Below are 26,070 nucleotides of genomic sequence, written 5' to 3' on the forward strand. Positions count from 1 at the left end.
TCTTGCGCAGGTAGAACCCGATCCCCAGTGCCAGGAAGACAGAGCCCAACTCGGGTGTCTCCAGTTCCTGTCAGCATCTTGCTGCGGCAGCATCCAGCAGCATCTCTGGGTGGTCCGCAGGGGTCAGGATCTCCCAAAAACTCTCACAGACACCCTGGCCCCTCCCAGCACCCTCCAGGTCACTCCCAGCCCACTTAGGATCCCCTGAAACCTCCCTCTTGATCCCTTCCTGACCTCCCCTGGACCCACCAAAGCCCCTCCTGTCACTCACAGGATCCCACAGCCTCCTTACAGTCACCCCCACTGTCCCAGGACCCCCAAATCCTCTCCCAGTCTCTTCCCAATGCCCACCAGGACCCTCAGAACCCCATCCCACCCTCCCCAGTATCCTTCAAACCCCTTCTTAGCCCTTCCAAACCCCCAACCTCCTCTCCCAGTTGAAACCAGGCTCTCTCCAACTCCCTCCCAGTTGCTCCCAGCACATCCCAGTGGCTCTCGCAGCGCCCCCAGTTCCTCCCCCATACCCCAGTTCCGGCTCACAGGTTGTTCCAGGCTGATGTTGTTGGCAGGTGAAGGTGAGCCCGGCCCGGGTTGGGGTTTCCAGCAGCACCAGAAGCTGGTGGGTCCAGTCCCCGTTGGGGACCACGTTGGTCGCCACCACAGAGAGCTCCTGCTGGCCCTGGAACCACCTCAGCTGGATGGGAGCAGGCGGCCGGGGCCGGGCCAGGAGCTCGAGGGCAGCAGAGAGATGGACACGCTGGGGGGCACTGGGAGAGAGTGGGTGTAATAAATACAAAGGTCATTGTTCATCAAAATGAGTGTTAAAGGAGACAAGAATTTGAACTGAGTAGGGAATGCAACTAGCATAGAAGACTGTGTATCTAATTATATACAAGTTTAGTTTTAGGCCAAGGACAATCTGCAAGGAAGATGAGGAGCCTTCATTCCTGCGACCTCCAAAGGCAGAAAAAAAGACCCCCAGCGACCAATTGCACCCGTGCAGAGTGCATCGAGAGAAAATACGTCAACTGGGACGTATAAAAACAAAAAGGTCAAAGGGGGAAGGTGCTCCGTGGCAGAGCAGAGGGTCCCCGGCTGCCCTGCACTGTTCTTTTGCTTAATACCGCTTGCTTAATAAATTCTTGTTAATTGATTTATCTATAATTAGTCTCCCCAGTTGAATTTGTCCATAACAAATTTGGTGCCGTGACTCGGATAAGGGCGACCGGGTGGGAATTCCTAATCAGGGAGGCGCCCCGCTGCCTCTGCAGCGGCCCTGGTGCAGGCTTTTCCTTCCCAGACCCTTACCGACGAACCCAAATTCGGTATTGAGCACAAGGGATACCGGTAACCCCGTAATCTTTGTGCACGAAGCCGGGTGAAGATGCAGGACAGCGTGAGTATAAAAGTGGGGATCCGCTGGGTTGGGCTGGGATCCCAGGACATAACGCGTGAGACGTCCTTGTAGGACGAGGCACGGGCAGAGCTCTGAGTAGTGCGGTTTGCAGAGCCCGCGAGGGGCTGGGCACCAACAGGGGCCGCGAGTGTGTGTGTGCCTGAAGGTGTCCTGGGAGATGGGACAGAGGAAAAGCAAGCCCTCTGCTTCCATGGGGACAGGGACCCGGTAACGCTTCCCCAGATCCCCCCTGACAGTCCGTTAGGTCTAATGATAAAATCTTGGGATGAATATCCTTCAAGGAAAGGGAAAGATAGGGCAAAAATGATACATTATTGTATAAAAGAATGGGGAGGAAAACACATCTGTAGTGATAATTTATTTTGGCCAGTTTGGAAACTTCAAGGACTGGATTTGCCGGTCATTAAACATTTATGCAAACTCCAAAGAACCTTTTGATATGGAAGAGAGCAAGTATGCTGCTCTCTGGATAGTGGGGGAAACAAGAGCAAAACTTTTTGCCTGAGGCACCCAGGGAGGGAAAAAGAAAAATAAAAAGCCTGAGGAAGTTCCAACTGCACCCCCTCTACCATACATCCCTCCTCCTCCTCCAGCCCCACCAGCACCACCCGCAGTCTACCCCGATTTAGATCAAGGGGGAGATTTTGATAACCAAGAGGTAGAAATCCCAGAGCCGGTCCCTGAGGAAAATCACTGCATTACTCGTAGTCTAACAAGGGGGGAAATAGAAAGGGAAGGGCAAGCTCTATATCCATGAAGGGAAGTAGCTTTGGGAATGATCCCTAACCCCAATGTTGGTCAGCACGGACAATCAACCCAAATTCTGGGACTAGGTTATGTGGAGGTACCTCTCAATTCAGGAGATGTGAGGGAACTCAAGAACATGTGAACAAATTCAGAATCCAGCTGAGGTGGCAGAGTACCTGAAAGAGAAATGCCATGATAAGTCTAAGGAGAAAAAGATCATTGCAGCAAGCTGGGCCCTGGCATGTGCTTATCACACCCTGCTAGATACTGTAGGGCAGCAGACAGAGGAAGGGGGGCAAGGAGATAAATCAGCAGCGATCCCAGTCACTCAGGCTGCAGCCAACAGCCCCGGCTGGAAGCCAGCAGCTAAACCAGACAGGGAGCCTAAGCCATCAGCTAAACCAGTCAGTGAGCCTAAACCAGCAGCTAAACCAGACAGGGAGCCTAAGCCAGCAGCTAAACAAGACAGTGAGCCTAAACCAGCAGCTAAACCAGATTGTGAGCCTCAACCAGTGGTTTTTGCTATGAGCACAATGGGCCCGTGATGCCTCAGGCCATCAGGGCAGAGATGCCACCTACAAGTGGGCACGAGACCGAGGGGTGGATCTAACCATGGATAGTATTTCTCAGGTGATCCATGACTGTGAGACCTGTGCTGCCATCAAACAGGCCAAGCGGGTGAAGCCCCTGTGGTATGGTGGGCGGTGGTCCAAGTACAAGTATGGGGAGGCCTGGCAGATTGACCACATCACACTGCCCCAGACACGCCAAGGCAAGCGCTACGTGCTCACCATGGTAAAAGCCACCACTGGATGGTTGGAAAGCTACCCTGTGTCTCATGCTACAGCCTTATCAACACCATCCTGGGCCTTGAAAAGCAGGTCCTGTGGAGGCATGGTACCCCTGAGAGGATTGAGTCAGACCATGGGACTCATTTCAAGAACAGCCTTATCAACACCTGGGCTAGGGAACATGGCATTGAGTGGGTGTACCACATCCCCTACCATGCACCAGCTGCAGGCAAAGTGTAGAGGCACAATGGACTGTTAATAACCACCTTAAAAGGATTGGGTGGGGGATCTTTCAAAAACTGGGAGCAACATTTAGCAAAGGCCACCTGGTTAGTTAACAGCCGAGGTTCCACCAATTGAGCAGGTCCTGCCCAGTCTGAGCCCCTGAATATAGTAGATGGAGATAAAGTCCCAGTGGCACATGCCAGAGGTTTGTTATGGAAATCAGTGTGGATCAATTCTGTCTCGAGTACAGACAAACCCATTTGTGGGATTGTCTTTGCTCAGGGACCAGGTTGTACATGGTGGATAATGCAGAGAGATGGAGCAACACGATGTGTACCTCAGGGGGATCTGATTGTGGGGTGAGACTCAAATGCAAATATCACTGTTTGCTGGATGTTGCTGCCAGTGTCTGTACACAAAAACACACAGACATGAGACAGAAGGAAATGTGTGTCAAAGGTTTGAGCAAGTGAAACAGAAGGAAATGTGTAAGTGTCAAAGGTTTGAGTAAATGAAAGAAGTTTTTACTTGATGAAGTTTATACATGATGTTGAAGATATGGAGATAAGGGGTGGAATGTCCGAGGGTGATGTTATGGTGTTTTTATCTCCAATCGTGGGTTCTGTTTATGTTTGATATTCTGTTCTGTGCTTTCAGAACTGACTCAGAAAGTGAAGGTTTGTTTTGCCTTGTTATCAGCCGGCTCACCTCCCCCCATGCTCTGCTGTCTAGAAGAGGCCAGTGCTGGCTGGCTTGCTTTGCTTTGCTTGCTGGCTTTTGCTTGCTTTGCTTTGCTTTTTTTGCTTGCTTTTGCCTTTGCTTTTTAAATTAGTTTAGCTGAGCAGTCCAATTCTTTCCCTGGACTGTTCCTTTTCCCTTTCCCTTTCCTGAATACCATCCAACCTGCTCTGGACTGGGACCTGGGAACCCCAAGGAGCACCGGGAGCCTGCGCTCTGTGATCTGCAGCAGCCATCCCCAGTGCCCAGAACAATCCCCAGCGCCCAGACCCGGGTGACCACCCCCAGGAGAGACTTTCTGGATTTGTCATCTCTTCAGAGTGGTGAAAGAGTTTTGTTGTCATCCGGTGTTGTTCATTTTTTTAGTGCTGGGAAGGGTTTTGTTTGTTAAATAAACAGGTTCTTTTCCACTTCTCTCAGAGAAAATTCTTCCCAAATCAGGTGGGTGGGGAGGGGCCGTGGGGGTTTGTTTTCTGGGGGCTCCTTCCAGAGGTTTTTCTCCCAAATTTGCCCTAAACTAGGACAAATATTTTGCTGCCCATTTCGTGTCTGGAGAGAGTGAAAAAAAAAAACCCAACCTGTTCTAATAATATTTTGGTTCCAATTATTTTGTGTTAGTATTGAGCAGTTACTGGCTATGTTGTTTGAATTCATAGTGTCTTTTAGAGTGGAGGCCTGTATGTGTTTCTGGTCCCTAGGGTTTTTTGAGATCTTAATCCCTCTATGGTCCCTAGGTTTATTTTCTTATTCAGGAATAGCTCCGGTATTGTCCCTAATATGTAGTTTTTGTAGTAGAAGGGCACTGACCAGAATATCCATTGGGCTGGGCTTGGGTGTCATGGCTTTCAGGGGTCTATGAAGGTGCTGAAGTCTGTTCCAGGAATGCATGGCTCATAGTCATGGTTGTGCAGCCAGTTTGTTAGAGGGGAAGCAGGGGATGAGGCTTTTCAGCCTTTACTTTCCTTCTCCTCTGAATCTCTCAGCTCCCTATTAGAGAATGTTCCGTTTCCCCTGACTGTTAAAGAGACCATCTTTAATGTGTTTAATCTGGTAAGCTTTCTCTCTACAGTCTGCAGTCTCTCTAGAATGAGGGCTGAGATTTCTAGAGGGGCTGAAGAGACCCCTGACCCAGGAGTAGATCCAGGTGTGAGAAATCCTGAGTGGTGTGGGAAATGGGGGGCGCGGGAATTGGCACATAGACCATTTTCCCACATTCAAATAGATTTTACTGATTTGCCTGAAGTAGGAAGGTATAAACACTTATTGGTGATAATAAATCACTTGACTCACTTTGTAGAGGCATTCCCTACCTCTAGGGCAACTACACAAACAGTAGTAAAAATACTATTAGAAGAGATAATCCCCCGCTACACACTAGCAGAAGTAATAGACTCAGACAGAGGGCCACACTTTGCCTCCAAAATAATTAAAGAAGTAGTTACAGCTCTAGGAACAAAGTGGCAATATCATACTCCCTGACATCCACAAAGCTCAGGTAAAGTGGAAAGGGTAAATAGGAAAATTAAGAAACAACTAACTAAATTGATGTATAAAACACAATCATCCTGGGTAAAAATGTTTGCCTTTAGCCTTGTTAAATATAAGAACTCAGCCCAGAACCGATATTGGAATTTCTCCATTTGACATGCTTTATGGGATGCCTTATGACATGGATTCTCCTATAGATCACCCTGAAATAAGTAATCAACAAATTAACCAATCTGTCATGCAACTTGTGAAGGCTCGGGAAGGGCTTAGAAGAGCTGGGTTACTAGTGCAACAACCTCATTTAGACCTAGCAATCCATAATATAAATCCAGGTGATAAGGTGTCAATAAAAAACCTAGAAAGAAACCTCACTAACCCCAAACTGGGAAGCCCCCTGTGTTGTTTTACTCACTACAGAAACTGCAGTCAGAACTGCCGAGAAGGGGTGGACCCATGCGAGCCGAATAAAGGGAGCGATTCCTGCTGCTGCCCAAGAGCCCAGGAGAATAACCAGCCAGCCCGGGGACCTTAAGGTCACATTTAAATGGACTGAATGGACTCAGTAAGAATTGTACGAACCAGCTGGTAGAGTGAGATATTGGACTATGGATATCCTATAACTAATGATTTTAGAGTATATTGTACAAAGAAGGATTGTAATTGTTACCCTTTTGTATGCTATATTTGTAAAATTTGCCAGGAACGGTGGTGGGTCCATAGTTACAGAGGCACTCCTCCTAGGGGTATTTGTAAAGGTGTTATCAGTTAGAAATAGAACTGACAGAGTCAGTCCTAAGGATTGGAGAAGAGAACGGGACCCTACCAAGGGAATCCCAAGAGTGGTGGGAGGTGTTTACTAAGGGGGCTAGACCCGAAAATTGTTGTTTCCACTCCATTGAATCAATTCCCCTAATTGTTCAAATTATCAAAGGGAATTGCTGGAAAACTTTACCTGGGATTCAGTGTGACTCACCACAAGTGAAGGATAAAAGCTGGGAATCATTCAAAAAGAGGCAACAAAAGCAGAGTTTGGGTCCTCCTGAAGAATATCCTTGCTCCAAGAAGATGGTGCACCTCGCGGCTCGGAGCAACCGAGTCGGCGAGCGAGGCAGAGGGATGAGAAGCGGTGGAGGAAAGAGCCCTCAAATGGGACAATTCAAAGTATTTCAAGAACTGCCTCAAGGATACTGATCTCCCAAGGCTAAAGGTGAGCCAGGCAATAACATGTCAAAACAAACACTGGGAATGGGGAGATAATGATAATCAAACCCTGGGGCGGTTTGGACTCCACCCTTGCTGGCAAATCCTGTGCCTATTAGTTATATGTTGTACCTGGCCTGTACAAGGGGACTATGCACACCAGCCATTTAATTGGACTCTGACCAAAATAGACCAAGGGAAAGTTGTTAAGCATAATGCCACCACTGTAGCTCCCATTTTTTTGTTACTAACAAAGACTTGGTAAACTCTATGTGGGGATGGAGTAAACCTGAACTCCAGGCTACCTATTGGTGTCCTAGTTCCCATCCTGGGAGGAGATATTGTCATTATCCTGGGGAATATCTGTGTGGGTATTGGGGCTGTGAAACCATAGCAACTGCCTTGGCTGTCACCCATCCAGATAAATTTTTAAAGGTCTCATGGTACCCTGAGGGGTGCAAAACTCTGGGGTATGGCACTCAAGGAGAAAATCTGTATGAGGGGGATTGCAGGTCCCATAGTATTGTTGTTACTAAGTTTAACTTTCAGACCTTACATTTTTAATAAAATCATAGACATTGTAAAAGGAAGACTAGAGGCAGCTCATCTAACACTTATTAGAGATAGGTAGGAAACATTGCCCAGGGACTTAGAAGTAGATTAAACCCTGGTCTTAAGCTACCAAGAGTTAAAGTGTTTTAATGAACAAATTGGTAAAGAGAAAAAGGGGGTGTTGTAATAAATAAAAAGGTCTTTGTTCATCAAAACGAGCATTAAAGGAGATAAGAATTTGAAATGAGTAGGGAATGCAACTAGCATAGAAAACTGTGTAACTAATTATATAAGTTTAGTTTTAGGCCAAGGACAATCTGCAATGAAGATGAGGAGCCTTCATTCCTATGACCACCAAGGGCAGAACAAAAGACCCCCCAGGAACCAATTGCACTGGCACAGAGTGCATAGAGAGAAAATACGTCAACCGAAAAAGAAACGGATGATAAAACCAAAAAGGTCAAAGGGGGAAGGTGCTCCGTGGCAGAGCAGAGGCTTCCTGGCCACCCAGCGCTGTTCTTTTGCTTAATACCGCTTGCTTAATAAATTCTTGTTAATTGATTTATCTATAATTATCCTCCCCAATTGAATTTGTCCATAACACCCCTGGCCCAGCAGCAGGGGACAGGGGGCACGGCCTGTCCCCCTGGCCCAGCAGCAGCCCTGTGCCCTGCCCAAGGCGCTCCCAGCAGGGGCTGGGCCCCAGAGGCAGGGGCAGACCCCAGTCCCAGGGCAGCGTTTCTGCCCCGTCCCCTGTCCAGCCCAGCCTGCCCCGTGTGCACAGTGACCGCTGGCACGGGCTGCCCTGGACACTGTGACCTGCTGGGGACACTGAGAGCTGCCCCGCTGTGACACTGCCCTTGGGATTGCACAGGCACCAAACAAACCCCAGCCAGCACCGCCCCTTGTCATGTCCCAGGCACCGAAGAGCATCAGAGCTAGCCCCGCTCCTGGTGATGTCCCAGGCACCAGAGCACATCCCAGCCCTGATCCTGGTGATGTCCCAGGCACCAGGGCACATCCCAGCCCCGCTCCTGGTGATGTCCCAGGCACCAGAGCACATCCCAGCCCTGATCCTGGTGATGTCCCAGGCACCAGGGCACATCCCAGCCCCTCTCCTGTTGATGTCCCAGGCACCAGGACACATCCCAGCCCTGCTCCTGGGGATGTCCCAGGCCCTACGAGTATCCCAGGTGTGGAAAGAGCTCATCACATGGCTCAGCCTTGACCCCAAACCAGCAGAGGCACCACGAAGGGCAGCCCTGCAAGTGCCCCAGTGTGGGAAGAGCTCCGTGCGCTGCTCCAGCTCCATCCCCCACGGGAGGATCCATGCTGGATGATCCCCAGTGAGCCCCGGTGGGCAGAACCCCGGTGACCCATGGTGCTGCTGATCCATGTTGGGAAGACACCTGGCTGTGGGGCTCCACATCCTCCTGGCTGCCTGTGGCCTGGATTTTCTTTTCATTTCTCTTTGCCCTTTCAAAACTCTTAAAAGCAGGTAAAAATAAAGATGTTGAGCTAAGACAAGGATGGGGACATGGGAGGGGTCTTGCAGGGGATGTGGAGGATGCTGGGTTTGAGGGACTTGAGGGTTCCTGGGAGGGACCTGGGGGTTGCTCAGGGCTTTGGGCACCCCAGGCTGAGCGGCTCCAGTTGCCCTGGGAGACCCTGGTGGAGGTTCTGGGCAGCTGGTCAAGGACCCCCTGCCCTGGAACTGTCCCCATGTGCCCCATCCCAACACCTCGTCCCCCTGCAGTGGCTGCCCCATTCCTTACTCCCCTTCCATACTCCCCTGGCCCCTGCCTGTTCCTGTGTCCCCCCTGTCCCGTTCCCGTCCTGCTCCCATCCCAATCCAGACCTCATTCTTGATCCCTGCACCGTATTCCCTGTCCCTGTCCCCATTCCCATTCCCTGTCCCCATTCCCGGTGAGACATTAATTTTGAAGAATTAAGAATTTTAGGAAAGTTAAGATGATAGTTAAATTGGATGTTGCTGACTTAGCAGAAGTAGATAAATCGGCTTTGTTCATAGTTAACAGTAGCTGGATCTTAGATAAGATATCCAGGATCTATTAACTCATTGCTTGCCAGCTTTATGTTTGGGTAGCTGTGCTTATCATGAGAAACAGGATGTGATCAACAGATTTCAGGGACACAAAAACAGTTGCAGACTTCCCATACTTTAGGGATTCATTAAGCACAGGGAAACGGCAAGGATTCATTTGTCACGTGTGCATGGGAAAGGCAGAAAGGTCAGAACAAGGAAGACTTATTTTACTTCTTCATTTTGGAGACCCCTCTGCAAAATGGACCCCCGAGTCATTTCAGGGAACAGAACCACACATGCATAATTGCCTTTTTGCCAATTAGCATATGAAGCGGATCAGAGGAAGTGACAGGGATATGAATATGCATTCATATGTTGTGTATTCAAGACTTCTGTAAATAAAAAAGCTTTCTGATACCTGTGATTTTTGCAGTGTGCATTAGGGAATTATCCCACGTACTGCCCGGCTGTCTCAATAAACATACACTTTCTAACTTTAAACTCTTAGAGAGTTTTTGTCTGTCTCAGGTGGAGATCAATATTAGATTTATATTCCTATTTTAGTAAATCATTGTCTTAAAGAAGTCCTAGTATGTCTATTAACATGTCTTTTCTTAATATTCTAATAATTATTCTTGCATTGCTTCAAGATAAACTGGTATGATTCAAAGAATATCCACTGAGGTACACATAGAACATGGATTTATCATAAGCAAATTGCAGTTGCAAAGTTTTTTCACTGAAATTCTGCCACTTGTCATAATCTCAAAAGTTAAAAGTCAGGTATTAAAGTCAATAACAAAATTTCTAACAAAGGGAAAAAAGTATATGGTTTCCACTAGATAAAATATAAATACAGAAAATGTCTCCCAACCAAGTTCCTTGCCCTGATCAAAACATCTCCCAATCAAGTTCTTCACCCTGAACCTGGCTGGTAAAGAAAAATATTATCAGTAAACGTGTATGAAAGTTTGCATAAGTTAGTAGTATTCAAAATCCATGTTCTGTTCCTATTATTATTTCTTATACAAAGAAAAAAGGGGAAAGGGGTTGGATTGAGGGTAAACCCTCCTCCCCTCTGAGTCTGTTCTCATGTTTTACAATAAATCCTACAACAGTACAATACAGCTGCCTAAAATATGGACACTGGAAACCACAGACAGCATTAAAAATGATCACCTGCCTCATGGACAGTTCATAGAAGGACTTGATTTGTTTACAAATTATTTCTCATGTTTACAAACAGGTTTTCTGTTTACAGACTGTTTTCTGGGAATTCAGTTTTTCTCCAAGGGATCAAGTGCTGAAAGGTTGTTTTTTAAAATTGGGTTTTTCTCTAAGGGTTAAATGGGCTCAGGGTTAAATAGCTTTCTGCTCTTAGAGATAAGTTCAATTTGTAACCAAGAAGCATTATGCCTGTGGCCTGAGTTCTCCCCTAACAGTTCCTGGAGGGGAATGCTGCAGCTCCAGTGTAAATTAGATGCACGCTGTCCTCTGTCCCCATGTTTGCAAAGGGCCCTTGCAGATGGGTGACAGAGAACAATACACAGAATTTGATACAGAAAAGAAGGGTGAGGTGTTACCATGATGGACAGGGGGAACTCTGCTTGGGCGGGGACTGTGCCTCACCTGCTGCTGTCAGCGCTGCCCGGGCCCCAGGGCTCAGAGCAGCATTCCTGCCCTGGCCCACACGTTCCCAGTCTGTGTCCCACGGCCATGCTCAGGATGGCCACCATGTGGGACGTGTCCCGAGGAGGCCGTGCCAGCTTCTGTGGAGGCCCCGTGCCCTTCCCGCCGCGGCTGCGTCGGCAGCTGCGGGGGCTCCTGCTGCTCTGAGCCCGCAGAGCAGGGCAGCGTTTGCTGATGGGCTGAGCCCTTCCTAAAGATCCTGTTGGGCTGTCTGACACACCTGGGGCAAGGCATTCCTTCCACCCTGGGCCACTCTGGGGGGCTGGGGGTGGCCCCAGGGCAGGTGGCAGTGCATGCAAGGGCCCTTGGTGACACGGTGCAGCATGGTCACCGTGGAATGGAACGGGACAGGGGATCCAAGGGCCCTTGGTGACACAGTGCAGGATGGTCACCGTGGAATGGAACGGGACAGGGGATTCCAAGGGCCCTTGGTGACACGGTGCAGCATGGTCACCGTGGAATGGAACGGGACAGGGATTCCAAGGGCCCTTTGTGACACGCTCTGGCAGAGGTGTTGGCAGTGACAAGGCCACGCCAGAGTGCTCGGTGCACACGACGAGAGAGGACGGGAGAGAGCGGTGCTGTGAGGAGCCCTCGCACAGCCACTCGTTCCTTGCTGACCCGGAGCTTTCCTGAGGTATTACTTCTGCAGGTGAGCTCATGGCCAGACCAGAGCACTTGGTGACCCCTGGCCTTCCCGAGGCATCTCTTCTGCAGCTGCCCTCGAGGGCAGACCGTGGCATTTGCTTTGCACTGTCCTTGACAGGAGTCTCCTGTCCTTGTGGCTGGAGCCCCCAGGCCCAGAGTGCAGGACTTGCTGTCCTGTAGCCTTGCCAAGACTTCACTCTTGCAGGTGCCCTCAAGGCACGACTGCAGCACTTGCTGACTCGGACCTTTTCCTTTTCACCTTCTGCAAGCAGCCATGAATCCAGGCAGTGACGCAGAGCACAGACCTGCGAGCGTGCCCAAGCTGGCCTGGGGCAAGGAGGAGAAAGAAGGCCCTGGAGCTGCCCCAGCACAGCAGCCTGAAGAGGTGGAGCAGTTCCAGCCACTGCAGAAGGGTGAGTGGCAGAGCTGGGCCACAGGGCTGGTACCTGCAGCCAGCTTGGCCCCATCCCATCCCATCCCATCCCATCCCATCCCATCCCATCCCATCCCATCCCATCCCATCCCATCCCATCCCATCCCATCCCATCCCATCCCATCCCCTGGGGCCATGCCCATGGACAGGATGGAATAGGGGCCGGGCAGACACCCCACAGCCGTGCTCCGTGCCCTGGGCTGTCGCGGGGCTGTCCCTGCCTGGGCAGTGCAGGGCTGGGCTGTGTTCTCCAGCCTCTCCCGCAGCCCCTCAGCTCAGGCTGCGCTCGCTCTTTGCCAGGTGCAGCCGTGCAGCGCACACGAGAGCAGGAACGCACCCGTGGCCGCTTCCGCAGAACAGCGCAGGTACCTGCAGCCATCCCCACCTGGGCTGGGCCTGCTGTCACTGCTCAGCCCAGCACTGTGCTCGGAGCACTCCATGCAGCATCCCGGGCTTCTTGCCCTTCTGCTGCAGATGGTTTGCAAATTCATGAAGAGGATTCGGGAGGAAGAGAGCAGCGCCATGGGCACCATGCTCAGAGCGTACTCTCCCATCTTCAAAACCAAGACCAGCGCTGCCCTGCTGGATATGCTTGTGGAGGAGGGTCCTTCCAGCCCAAAGCAAGTGAGCAGCCTGTGGCCTGGCTTTTCTCCTCCCAGCAATTGCTTGGCCTCCCAAGCCACGCCTGCTGCTCCCTGGGAGCCTTTGAGGCCATGGCAGTGTGGTGGCAAGGGAAGCACTTCTCTGGGGCAGCTGGGCACATTCCTTCCTCCGGCAGCTTTCCAAGTCTCCCCTGCCTTCTCCAGGTGCCCGCCATGGTGAGGTTCATCCACCAGTGGCTCGTGGCCAATGAGTTTCCTGAGTACAATCTGTACAGGCCCCTTCTGGATCTGACAGAGGCACAGCCCTCTGACGTGGTGATGGCTCTCCTGCGTGTGGCCCCATTGTGTGACAGGTACGGGGCCCACCTGCCCAGAGGGCTCAGGGCTCAGCAGCCCTTCCCCCTGCACAGCCTGTCCCAGGTGTCTGACAAACAGAGAATTCCAGGGCCCTCTGGCTGCTCCCTTTGCCAGCCCTGGCCCCTGCCAGCCCCCCAGCGTGCTGCCATGCTTCCCCCCTGCCCCTCAGGGGCCAGTCCCCACAGGGCTGGGCTGCCTGCGTGCTGCTGGTGAGGGGCAGTGGGCAGAGGCAGGGCTGGCAGAGCAGCTCAGCTCCCTGCTGCCGCCCAGGCCACGCTGCTGTGTCCCAGACTCCTCTGAGACAGAGCTCTGACCCCACAGAGCTGCTCTGTCCATGTGGAAGAACATCATGTGCTCGCCCAGGACTGCAGAGCCGGCCATGCTCGTGCTCCTCGATGTGCTGGGGAGCTGGCCAGAGCACAGCACGTGCACCTCCGATGGGGACCACACGGCTGTCCTTGCCCTGGCTGTGAGTTTCTGACTCTGCTGGCCCCAAGGCCACCTCTCCAGCAGCTCTCCATCCTCCCTCCCCCACGGCGTCTCCCTGCCTCAGGCGCTGGGCTGAAACCTGGCCTCGGGGCAGCTCCAGGGCCACCAGGCCCGGTGCTCCCCCTGCGTCTCTCCGGGCCTCTCCCTCCCGTGCTCGGGCCCTGCCACACGGACACCTCGGCACTGAGCGCTGTCTCGGGCTGCTCTGTCCTTTGCAGGCAACCGTGGTGATGTGGAAGATCCTCCAGCTGCCCTGTGTGCCACATGTAGTCACCGTGTGTTTCCCCGGCCTCTTTGTGCATCTGCTCTTCCAAGTGCTCTTCAGCACTCTGGATGTGCCAGAGGAGGTCGATACCTTCTGGAAGGGATGCCAGCAGCAACACGGCCTTGCCACCAGCCCCAGCAGGTGCTCCATGCCAGTCCTCCTGTCCCTGCCATGGGCCCAGGGCAGGGGCCAGTGCTCCCAGCGTGACCTGGGCTTTGCTCTGTGCACAGCTTTGCAGAGCAGACCCTGAAGGCCCTGCTCTGCCGACTGCACTATGAGGATGTGGTGGTGGCCATGGAAGACAAGCGTGGCTGGGACACACTGCTGTGTGCTGACACCCACCACTGTGCTGTGGGCGTGCTGGCCAGGTGAGACCCCCTGCTCCCCAGCTCTCCCCGGCATGTGTGCCCTGTGCCCGAGGTGCCCCACACAGTCCCCGTGGCCGTGGGCCAGAAGGCCTTGTCACCAAGGGACGGCCAAGGAGGCTGCAAAAGGCTGGGAGAGGAGCGTGCCCAAGAGCAGCAACCTCCCAGAGGGCTCAGCTGCCCCTTGCAGGGTGGTGGAGAAAGGCCAGAGCTCTGTGAGGCAGTCCTGGGAGAGGTTTGCCCCCGCTGGCTCAGGGCTTTGGCTCCTGTTTCCTCCTGTCAGAGAAATGCACCGCGCATCCGAAGCTGCGTGTTCCGCCATTGCATTCCACCTGCTCGGGCTGCTCAGCAAGGACACGCCGTGCCGGGATTTGGCCGCCCTGGCGTTCCTTGTGGAGGTGAGCCTGAAGGCCGGCGCTGCCTCGCTGAGCTGCCTCCCAGCTCTCTGCCCTCTCTTGGCCGCAGTGCCTGGGACGGAGCCCGCGCCCTGTGCTGCTGCCTGGGCCCGGCCCTGGGCGGTTCTGGGCTCCCGCCGGCCGCTCCCCCGTCACCGGCCTGTGCCTTTCAGACCCTGGAGCGCCTGAACGTGAGTGAGTGCCGTGACAGCGTCCTGCAGTTCTTGTCCAAGCACCTGCAGAGCGAGTGCAGGGGGAGGCGTCGCTTGGCACTCCGAGGCCTCGTGGCGCTCGGCACCACCAGTGTCTTGGTGAGAAGAGCGCAGGGGCTGAAGCCGTGCTGCCAGCGTGGGGCTGGGGAAGGCAGTCCCTGGGGCTTGGCTGGCCTTGGGGCACTGAGGCAGCTGCTGCCAGCTCTCCTGCCTCCTGCTGCAGCTGCCCCAGGGCTTTGGCACAGGCCTTGGGCCCCTGGGCCCTGTGGCAGCAGGATGGTGTTTCACACACTTGTGTTCCACAAGTAGATGGCCATAAGGATGTGGAGCCTGCATGAAAGGCTGGTGGAGCTCCTGCAGGAAGATGACAGCACCATGCTCAGGATGACCACGGTTCTCCTCAGGGGTTTGTTCCTGTGCAATGGTGCACCAGTAACCAGCGCCCTCGCCCTGCAGCTGGCTGAGGCGCTCCTGCCACTCTTTGACAACGTAAGGCTCTGCGCCTCCAGCCACGGCCAGCGGGTGCTGCCCGCACACTTTGTGCCCTGTGCACTCACAGGCTGTGCCCAGGTGGGCCTGAAGCAGCTGACGCTGAGGCCTTTCTTCCTTCCTTTCCTACAGGAGGACAGCCAGGTGCAGTTGTGCTCCATGTTTATCTTCCGGGAGATGCTGGATTTTTTTCCGGAAGAGGAGAGAAAGGCCCTGAAGGCACACGTGTGCCAGAGCCTGCTGCCCCTCTCCTTGCACTGCCACGATGAGAACCAGCGAGTGGCAGAGGTGAGGACTCGGCAGCTGCCGCTGGCCCCTGGCAGGGGCTGGGCTGGCCCTGCCCTGGCGCCTCGCAGGCTGCAGCTCCTGCTGGCCTTGGCACAGGGACGGGGTCCTGTGCCCTGGGCTGTGAGGCCATCTCCGCGTCTCTGCTGCTCTCCAGGCTTCTCAGGAAACGCTGCTCTGTGCGGCCGAGTTCCTCAAGAGGAGGGATCTTGGAGAACTGGTGCAGAACCAGAAGCTGTGGCAGTTCCCCGAGTGCCTGGTAAGGAGGGCCGGGAAGCCGCAGCCCCAGCCTGGAGCAGCCCCTGAGCGCGGTGCTCGGTGTGCGGGCTGGCAGCTGTGCCCCTGCCCGCTGCTGCAGCCCGAGGCCGCGCGGGCTCTGCTCCAGGCTCCTGCGGCCCCAGCCGGGTGCCCATGGAGCCCCGGCCCGGGGGGCTGCGGGGCCAACCCTTCCCTCCTGCCGCTCTCTGCAGCTGGCAGAGGACAGCAGCAGCGTGGCCGAGCACCTGCGCCGGGCCCTGCCCTACCTGCAGAGCCCACAGGAGCCCCTGCGAGAGGCGGCCGTCAGGTTCATGGGTGAGCCACGAGCCGGGCCAGGAGGGCGTGTGGGCACAGGGCTGGCGGCGCCGCTGGCAGGGAGCTGTGCCCTGGGCCTGACAGGCTCTGTGTTCCCAGGGACGGCCGGGCGGCACCTGAGGGGGAGGAAGGAAGAGCTCCAGCTCCTCTCTGAGGGTGAGCGAGGGCAGCGGGCTGCCAGCGGGGGCTGCCGGGGGAGCTGCGAGCCCTGCCCCGGCTGTGGAGGGCTCTGCTCCCTGTGCGGACCAGGGCCGGCGTGGGCAGAGCACACAGAGCTTTCAGGGCACCTGGGGGATTCGTGGCCAGCAGCTTCGGGCTGATCCGGCTGGTCCCTGCTCCCTGCTGGCCATGGCCAGAGCCGGCTGGGATGGCCCTGGCACAGAGTCCCCTCGGGTCCCCTCACATGTGGGAACTGACCATGGCTCTGTTCCTCTCTCTTTCAGCCCTTGAAGGCATGGAAAATGACACCAGCGTCGCCGTCGCAAGCCTGGCAGTTCAAACACTGTACATTCTCCAGGAAGCAGAGAGAGCTCCATATTCCATCTTTGACAACCTGCGTGATCGGCTCTGCAGGGCATGGAGGAGACGGCCTCGTCTGTCAGGGCTCGGCTGGCTGCGCTGCTGGAGCTCTGCAGAGAGCTGATCCCAGAGGCTCTGTCTGCTGGGGCCACCTGAGCCAGCAGGAATGTTTAGTTTCTTTACTATTCTTCTTTTATTTATTTTTGTTTTTCTTTAGCTTTAAATATAGGATGTGTTGCTATAGACAGACTCCCAGGATCTTTCTTTGGCTGCCCAGGCTCTGCAGGGCCGAGGGGAAGAGGGAGAAAAGGGTTCCTGGGCTCAGCAAGCTGCCCAGGCATGCAGGGTTGCAGGGAAAATGGCCAGAAGCCCCTTGGCCTTTGGTGGTTCTGCCGAAGCCTTTGTGCTGCCCACAGAGCAGATGGGCAGGGGCTGGAGCTGTGGGGATCTCTGTGAGAGCGGTGCCTGGAGATGGCCACAAGCCCTGTCCCAGGCAGGAAGCGCCATCCGTGTCCTCCTGCCCGTGTGCTGCTGGCTGGATTGCTGAGGGCTCCCAGGTGCCTCTTGGTGGGGCTCCTCTGGAGCTCCTGTGGGGCTGCGGCGCTGCTGCCGGGCAGGTTGGCCGGGCTGGGGAGAACCTGAGGGGACGGGGCCACAAAGGGATGAGGGGCTGCGGAAGCCCTGACAGGACAAGGCAGTGGGAAGGCTCGGGGGGGACGTGTGAGGGAGTGGGTAACGTTGGCTCGGGGAGGAAAGTGGGTTGGAGCCAAAGAGACCACTCACCCCGATGTTCGTGTGGCAAACAGAGCACGTTTATTCTCAAGCCCTTCCTTCTAAAGGGCCTTTGAAATACCCAGTCTGGATGATTTCACTGCTCTGATCTCTGTGCCCCTTCAGATTCTGGCCTGGGCAATGCCTGCAGCCTTGGGAGAGATGTGATGGGCCCGGCCCCTGTCAGTCAAAGCAGGGCTGGTACATTCACCCCGTACAAGCCAGCCTGCACGGTGACACGGCAACAGAGTGCGAGGCACAGCTCCGGGGGCTCCCCGTGAACCTCAGCTCTGGGACCACTGTCTGCCCCAAGCTTCAGGGGCTGCAGTGGGAGCCCGGCTGGGCTCTGCCCTGGGGCCATCCTGCAGGGACAGCTGCAAACAGGGAGCATTCCCTGCCACAAAGAGCCAAGGCAGGGCTGCAGGGCAGCTGCTCCAGCCCCGACTGCACTGCTGAGTGCTGTGCTCTGGGGCTGGGGCTCCCCGCACAGGGGACTGCACTGGTGTGCCAGAGGGGACAGAGAAGCTGCAGCTTCAGCCTGACTGAGGTGGGTGTGTGGGCTGGGAAGAGTGGGGAGGCTCCAGGGGATTCACAGAGCTCATCCTGCTGCAAGGACGAGGAAAATGGAGCAGGAACTCAGCAGTGAGGAGAGCTGGGGGCTGGAGAGCAGCTCTGAATGACACTAAAATCCCACCAGACCTCTGAGACATTGCTGCTCCTCACCAGTGACAGGATGAGTCCCTAAGCCTGGGGCTCGGCCTTCCTCACGGTGAGGGGCACCAAGGAATGCAACAGTGTGATGGAGACTGGAATAGGCTGGGAACTCACTGGGGGAAAAGCGGGAGCAGTTGGGAAGTAAAAGGCAGGTGGGGGAGAGAACAGTTCAGAGAAGGGCTGAGCTACAGCTTGAGCAAGCTGCAAAAAGTCATTTGGGGTCATCCTAGATTGATTTAATTTCAGAAGTTATTGAACAAGTTTATTTTTTGGGTGGTGCCATGTTTTCCCTTGGAGGTGTACACTCTGCAAACTTGAGCTGTGTTGCTGAAATGCTCAAGCCAGTCTGTGCTGCAGGGCACCCCATTTCTCCTTTGGCTGATTGCAGCCCGGTGCTGAGCTCCAGCAGGGCCCTGGCAGAGCCCAGAGCAGCCTCAGCACCCGCAGAGCCCGGCTGCAAGGAGAGAAACCAGAAAGCCCCGTCAGCTGAAGGCTCCTGTCCCCTTGTCCCAGCCGCCCGTGGTGCCCAGGCCATGCTGGCCGTGCCAGAGCTGTGCCCAGAGCTGCCCATCACTGCTGCCTTTGGGAGCAGAGCAGGAGGGCAGGACATGTGCCCAGCCTGCAGCCAGCCACGGCACCTCCAGCCCTCAGCAGCTGCCCAGAGCAGGCCGCTCCTGTGCTCGCTGCCATCTCCCCAGAGCTCTGATCCCACCATCCCCAGCAGACAGGACCCACCTCACGCCATCCCCCGCTGGAAGAAAAGCTGCTCCCAAACGATGCCCTCAGCCTTCTCCAAGGGCACGGCCCATCCACGCCGCAGCTGCTCCCAAGCACTTCCTGATCCAGACTGGACCCCACCTGGAACGCTTCCTCTAGAAAAACAAACATCAAATTATGGAAAATAGGTTACAGACAAAAAGGAGAACAAGAAAAATGGTCAAAAATCTTATCTCTGTCAGGACCTTAAAGAAGGCCCAACCCCTGCATGCCAGGGAAAAACCCACCATGGGTGAGGGAATCACAGGCTTTTTCCCTTCCCCTGCACTGCCCCCATGGTGATCCCAAAGCAAACAAGGGCAGTGGAGCAGCCCAAGCCCTTCCTTGCCTGCAAAGCAAAGCAGCCCCTGCACAGGGTCTGGAGTCCCACCTCTGCTCCCACCATGGGGGTTTGTGTCAGGCTGGCTGCCCCAGCCCAGCCCCAGTCCGGGGCACGGTGGGTGCTGGGGGCTGTTGGCAGGGCCAGGAGCCCACTCCCATTTCATACCCACCCCAGCCCATGCCCCCAGCCCTGCCAGAAGCAGCCTGGCAGCCGACTGAAGGATCAGCTGCATCCGCCCCAGCAAAGGGGGAACCTTTGGTTCCCAGCCAGGCTGTGCAATGCCCAAATCTGGGAGCATCCCCCAGTGTGTGCACTCATCTGCAAATTCCCTGTGGAACCTGGCTTTAAAGGAGGTGTCAGAATCAAAGTCCACCATCTTCAGCCTGCCGGTGGTCAGGTGGAGCAAGAGGTTGTCATCCTTGACATCATCCTTGCTGCCCCCAGCAGCAGCAGGGCCCAACCCTGCTCAGCTCCCGAGATCAGACGAGACCGGGCGCTCTCAGGGCGGTGTGCCAGAGGCACCTGGCAGCCCCTCAGCAGCGCCCTTCAACCCACCCCAACACCCTCTGGCACAAGCCCAGAAAACCACGGGGGCTCCACACGGCCAACAGGGCCGGCCCTGCCCACAAGAAAATCTAGAGACAGACCCGAGCCCACAACACACACACACAAGGGACAAAAAACGAGCAAGGCCCATGTCTAGGTTTGAAAAGACAGGAGTTTGTGAAGGAAGGCAAAAGCCTCCTGTGAAATGGAAAAGGTAAACCCCCTCCCTCCGAATTACCACAATTTAACAAAAGACTCTCAGGTAAAGATATGGGAATGGAATAACAGTTCTTTACTAGGAGTAAAACTAAATTAAAATAATAATTTTTAAAAAATGTAATTAGTATGAATAAAACTAGTGATGGAGTCAGAAACCTGACACCCTGAGGAGTCAGGGTGTTGGTAGTAGTCCAGTTAAATGGTGGCTGTTCCTCCTGGAGTGGCAGATGAAATGCTGCTGAAGCAGTGATCTCTAGAAGGGTGGAGTTTTCTCTGAAGTGCTGGTAGTAGTTGGGCTTGGTCTTCCTCTGGGAATTCAGCAGAGAAGAAGCTTCTCCTCTGGGAATCCAGCGAAGTGGCTGTCCAATGCCCCAAAAAGTGTTGATTTTATTCAGGTAGGAATGCTTGGCTCCTCCCTCTGGGTGGAGCATCTCACAATGGGATGATGTAACTTTACCGGTCATGCAGTGAGTCATTCAATGGTCCATGAACAAAAGATATCTCCCCGGAGGGAGACATTGTTCTTGGAAGAGATAAGAAAACTGCCCGACCTCCAACAGATGGCAATAGAATACATGCTGATCTTACAAGCCAGGACACCCCACATCCCCATTTTCCACATTGTCCCCATTGTCCCCCCACTGTCCCAATGTCCCTGATGTCTCTGATGTCCCCAGTGTCCCCCCATTGTCCCCATTATCCCTATTGTCCCCACATCCCCAATGTGACCCCAATGTCCCCATGTCCCCGATGTCCACCCATTATCCCAATGTCTCTGATGTCCCCGATGTCCCCCCAGATGTTCCCACATCCCTGATGTCCCCCTATTGTCCCCGATGTCCCCATTATCCCCACGTCTCCTACATCCCTGATGTCCCCGATGTCCCCCCAGATCCGCATTGTTCCCAATGTCTCTGGTGTCCCCAATGTCCCCCCACTTCCCAGATGTCCCCACATCCCCAATGTTCCCCCGGTGTCCCTGATGTCCGCACACCCATGACGCCCTGTCCCACCCTGCAGTGTCCCTGTTGGTGTCCACGCGGACGCCGCAGACGTGGGCGCTGCTGGGGGTGCCGGGGCGGCTGCATTGCGCCTTTGCGCCCCGGCCGGGCCCTTCACGCTGCAGCGGCTGCGGCACCGCCACGGCACCACGCGGCGCCTGCTGGCCTTCGACTCGGCCGCCGCCCGCCGCACCGAGGCCGCGCCGGGGGTGCTGCTGTTCCTGGGGGCCACGGGAGCCCCCCCGGCACCGCGCAGGGGAGGGGAGGGGAGGGGCTGCAGAGCCCTGCGGGGACAGCGGGGGGCGCCACCGAGCGGGGGGGGAGTTCAAATCCTCCTGGCCGCCAGGGGGCGCTGCTGGGAGTGGGCGGCCTCAGTCCTCCCAGCCGGTAGGGGGCGCCAATGGACAGCCTTGGTCCTCCTGGCCACCAGGGGGCGCTGTGGGCCTGGAACAGCCGTGGTCCTCCTGGCCGCTAGGGGGCGCTGCAGGCATGGAACTGCTTTGGTCCTCCCAGCCGCTAGGGGACGCCACTGGCAGTGGATGGTTTTGGCCCTCCCGGCCACCAGGGGACGCCACTGGCACGGGACAGCCTCGGTACTCATGGCCACTAGGGGGCGCTGTGGGTATTGAACGGTTTTTTGAAGGTTTTTGGGAGCATTTTTGGGGCTTTTTGGGAGGTCCTGGACGGGTTTGGTGGGTGATTTTTGGGGGTTTTGGGGGCATTTTTTCGCGTTTTTTTGGGGGAGTTTTGGGGGTGATTTCTGGGGACTTTTTTTGTGTGTTTTGTTTGTGGGAAGGGTTTAGGGGGCGATATTTGTGGGGTTTTGGGAGTATTTTTGGGGGGTTTTTTGGGGGGGTTCTGGTGTGATTTTGGGCACAGAACAGCCACGGTCCTCCCAGCTGCCGGGGGGCGCCACTGAGGCCGAACGTTTCCTCAGTCCTCCCAGCCGCCGGGGGGCGCCAGGGAGGTGTCGCTGCAGCTGCCGCCGCTCTCGGGGTCGGACGACGGCGCCTTCGTCTGCTCCGTGAGCGCGCCCCAGGGCAGGTGCAGCAGGTGCTGCGGCTGCGCCTGATTGGTCAGTGCCGGGAATGGGCGGGGCCGGGGCTCCCAGGGGCTCCCAGTATGTCCCAGTCCCTCCCAGTATGTCCCAGTCCCTCCCAGTTCCCCCAGACCCTCACAGTTGCCCCCCAGTTCCCTCCCAGTCCCTCCCAGTATCCCCAGCTCACTGTCCCGTCTCCCAGCCCCTCCCCGGGTGTCCCTGCTGCCGTCCCGGCTGTCCCCGGGGCTCCCGGCCGAGCTGCGCTGCGACGCCGTTGGCTTCTTCCCGCTGGACGTGGAGATCCGCTGGGAGCGCCGCGCCCGCGGCCATGCCCGGCCACGCCTGGAGGACACCTCGGGGGACACTTTGGGGGACACTTTGGGGGACACCCCGGTGACCACCCTGGGGCCCAGCTGGAGCTCCGGGCACCGGGGTGCGGCCGACGGCACCTTCAGCCGCAGCGCGGGGCTGCGCGTGGCTGCGCCGGCACCGGGGGACAGCTACAGCTGCCTGGTGACACACACGGCGTGGGACACCCCACACCGGGTCACCGTGGTGGTGGCAGGTGAGGGACACCTGGGGACACACCTGGGGACATCAGGGATGGGGTGTGGAGGGTCTTGGGACACCAGGACTGGGGCTGGGGACACCTGGGATGGAGTTGGGGACACAGGAGCAAGGCTGGGGACACCTGCAGCTGGGTTTGGAGGGTCTTGGATACCAGGACTGGGGCTGGGGACACCTGGGATGGGGTTGGGGACATCAGGAATGGTGTTGGGGACACTGAGGATAGAGTTGGGAACACCAGGATGGGATTGGGGACATCAGGAGTGGGCTTGGGGACACTTGGGGACATTGGGAACGGGGTTTGGAGGGTCTTGGGACACCAGGGATGCCTGGGGACACTGGGGACAGGGTTGGAGACACCTGGGAAGGGTTTGAGGATATTTGGGACAGGGTTGGGGGCACTTGGGATGGGGTTGGGGATACTGGGGACAGGGTTGGGGACACAGGGATGGAGATGGGGACAGCTGGGACGGGGTTGGGGACACCGGGGATGGGGTTGGGGACACTGGGGACAGGACTGGGATCTCCTAAGGGACATCAGGAGCAGAGCTGGGGACATCGGGGGGTGGCCGGTGCCACCAGGACGGGCTTGGTGCCACCCGGGGGTGTCGGTGCCACCCAGGGGTGTCGGTGACGCGTCCCCAATGTCCCCACAGGTGCCACCGGGCCCAGCGTGGAGGACATGGCGGGGATGGCCCTGGTGGCCATCGTCATCGGGGGGCTCAGCCTGCACCTGTGGCCCTCGGCGGGGAGATGACACCGGTGTCCCCGATGTCCCCAGTGTCCCACTTCATCTCCGTGTCCCCATGTCCCAGGTGTCCCCAATGTCCCCAGGTGTCCCCTCCTCTCTCACTCCAGGGGGGCTCTTCATGTGACAGCTCTGATGTCCCCAAACCCCCAAAAATGTCCCCAACCACCCCCCCCCAAAATGTTCCCAACCACAAATGTCCCCAAGCTCCCCAAACTTCCCCAGTGTCCCCAAATGTCCCCAGTGTCACCAAATATTTCCAAAATAAACGGGGGTTGACATCCACCCCCCAAACCGAAGTGTCCTGAGTGGGGATTTGGAACATTTGGAGACATTTGGGGACATTGGGGACACCGGTGGGGTTGGTGGCCCTGGAGGAGTTTGTTCCGGTTTGGATTTTAAGGTTCTTTTTTAAAGCATTGATTAAAAAACCCAAAGCACAAATTTAAAGTCATTAAAGAACCAATTACCCAGCTCCAATTGTTCATTGGATTTTTTTTTTAAAAAGCAATTTTAGAAAAGTTTCGTTTCCCATTTTATCGATTTCTCATCAAATCTTCGCTTTTATCACAGGAGAGAGAGGGGCAAAAAAAGGAGGAAAAAATGGGGGAAAAAAAAGTGACAAAAAAAGGGGGAAAAATACGGGGGAGGAAAGGAAAAAAAACGAGTTTCCTCCCCCCGGGTTCCTTCATCTCCCCACCTCCAATTCAATAACAGTGAGTTATCAATAATCAACAGCAGTTACTTATCAATAATCAACAGCAGTTACTTATCAATAATCAACAGCAGTGAGTTATCAATGACCAATAGCAGATTATCAATAATCAATAGCAGATTATCAATAATAAATAGCAGTGAGTTATCAATAGTCAATAGCAGATTATCAATAATCAATAGTGAGTTATCAATAATCAATGGCAGAGAGTTATCAACAATCAATAGCAGATTATCAATAATCAATAGCAGAGAGCTATCAATAATCAGAAGCAGTGAGTCATCAATAATCAATAGCAGGGAGTTATCAATAATCAATAGCAGGGACTTATCAATAATCAATAGCAGGGAGTTACCAATGAGCAATAGCAACGAGTTATCAATAACCAATAGCAGTGAATCATCAATAATCAGTATCAGTGAGTTATCAATAATCAATAGCTGCGCATCATTCAATCGGCATTTTTCACAATATTACAAATAAATCAATCCAATATTAATTATTGATTATTGATTATTGATTATTGATACTTGATTATTACTAACCATTACAAATAAATTTATCTGATATCAACTATTGATTATTAATTAATCAATATTGCAGAGAAATAAATTCAGTAGTAATTATTAATTCTTTATTATTACTAGCATTGCAAATAAATAGACCCAATATCAACTATTGATTATTAATTAATCAACACTAAAAAGAAATTGATCTATTATCAATTATTAAGTATTAATTAATCGATATTACAAAGAAATCTATCCAATATTAATTATTAATTATTGATTATTAAGAATCAATATTACACATAAATTAATCCTATGATATTATTTATTTATTATTAATCAATATTACAAGGAAATCAATCCTATATTATTAATTATTAATATTACAAAGTAACAAATCCAATAGTGTTAATCAATGTTAAAAATAAAATAATCCAATATAAATTATAAATTATTAATCAATATCACAAAGGAATCAATCTATGTTATTAGATATTAGTAACTATTAAATATTAATCACTCGATATTACAGAAACTTTTATCCACTCTTCATTATTACTTAATATTAATCAATGCTACAGAGAAATCAATCCAATGTCAATTATTTATTATTAATTAATCAATATCACAATTAATAGTTCCAGTATTAGTTATTAATTATTGATTATTGAACAATGTCACACAGGAATCGATCCAGCATTCGTTATTGATTATTGATCAGTGTCACACAGGAATCGATCCAGCATTAGTTATTGATTATTGATTATTGATCAGTATCACACAGGAATCGATCCAAAGCTCGTTCCCGTGTAACGTTTCCCGCTCGCGGCGAGCTCTGAAAGCGCCGATCGCGGGTCTGTAAAATCACAAACCAATCACTGATTACACAAGTTAATTAGTAATAAATTAATTATTACACAAGTTAGTAATAAATTAATAGCTAAACAAGTTAATTAGTAATAAATTAATAATTATAATAGCGATAAAATCGGAGCAATAAAAACGTGGACAATGAGGGTCAGGACACCACAAGAAGATAAAAAATGAAGAATTTTGGACATCCAGGAGTTTTGGGCACTGTGAAAACACCAGTCAGTTGTTCTTGAAATTTTAAAAATTTATTAGAAATAAAATAGTTATTAAAAAAAAGAAAAGAAAATATTAAAATAATAAAAAATAAAATTAAAATAAAAAATAAAATCAGAGTAATCAAAATCTGGACAATGACATTTAGGACACCACGAGGCGATAAAAAGAAAAAAATTTTGGATGCCCGGATGTTTTTGGGCACCATGAAAAATGCCAGTTCTGGTTCTTTAAAATCTTTTAAAAATTACTGATTCAAACAAGTTAATTATTAATAGAGTAAGTATAAAAATAGCAATAAAATAGGATTAATAAAAATTTGGACAATGAGAGTCAGAGCACCACGAGACGATAAAAAATGAAGAATTTCAGACATCCAGCAGTTTTTGGGCACTGTGAAAACACTGATCAGTTGTTTCTGAAATGTTAAAAGTTTATTAGTAATAAAATAGTTATTAAAAATATAAACAATAAAAATAAGAAAAAATAAAATAAAAATAAAATAAAATTTAAAAATAAAATCAGAGTAA

The 26,070-nt window shown here is 53.2% G+C and overlaps 2 protein-coding genes across 2 annotated transcripts; both read left to right on the forward strand.

Moving 5' to 3' along the window:
* Positions 1 to 15,044: 15,044 nt before the first annotated feature.
* Positions 15,045 to 16,992, forward strand: LOC146764325 (maestro heat-like repeat family member 5). The gene is made up of 6 exons (XM_085565002.1): positions 15,045 to 15,092; positions 15,282 to 15,437; positions 15,592 to 15,693; positions 15,905 to 16,007; positions 16,107 to 16,163; positions 16,451 to 16,992. The coding sequence occupies exons 1-6, from the start codon at positions 15,045 to 15,047 to the stop codon at positions 16,648 to 16,650; spliced, it is 666 nt and encodes a 221-aa protein (XP_085421128.1). The 3' UTR covers positions 16,651 to 16,992.
* Positions 16,993 to 20,337: 3,345 nt separating this feature from the next.
* LOC146764326 (tapasin-like) lies at positions 20,338 to 23,239 on the forward strand. The gene is made up of 5 exons (XM_085565003.1): positions 20,338 to 20,342; positions 20,896 to 21,085; positions 21,814 to 21,900; positions 22,174 to 22,480; positions 23,139 to 23,239. The coding sequence occupies exons 1-5, from the start codon at positions 20,338 to 20,340 to the stop codon at positions 23,237 to 23,239; spliced, it is 690 nt and encodes a 229-aa protein (XP_085421129.1).
* The last annotated feature ends 2,831 nt before the right edge of the window (positions 23,240 to 26,070 follow it).

This window comes from Lonchura striata, chromosome 35 (assembly GCF_050655825.1).
Source record: "Lonchura striata isolate lonStrDom1 chromosome 35, ASM5065582v1, whole genome shotgun sequence".
NCBI lineage: Eukaryota > Metazoa > Chordata > Aves > Passeriformes > Estrildidae > Lonchura > Lonchura striata.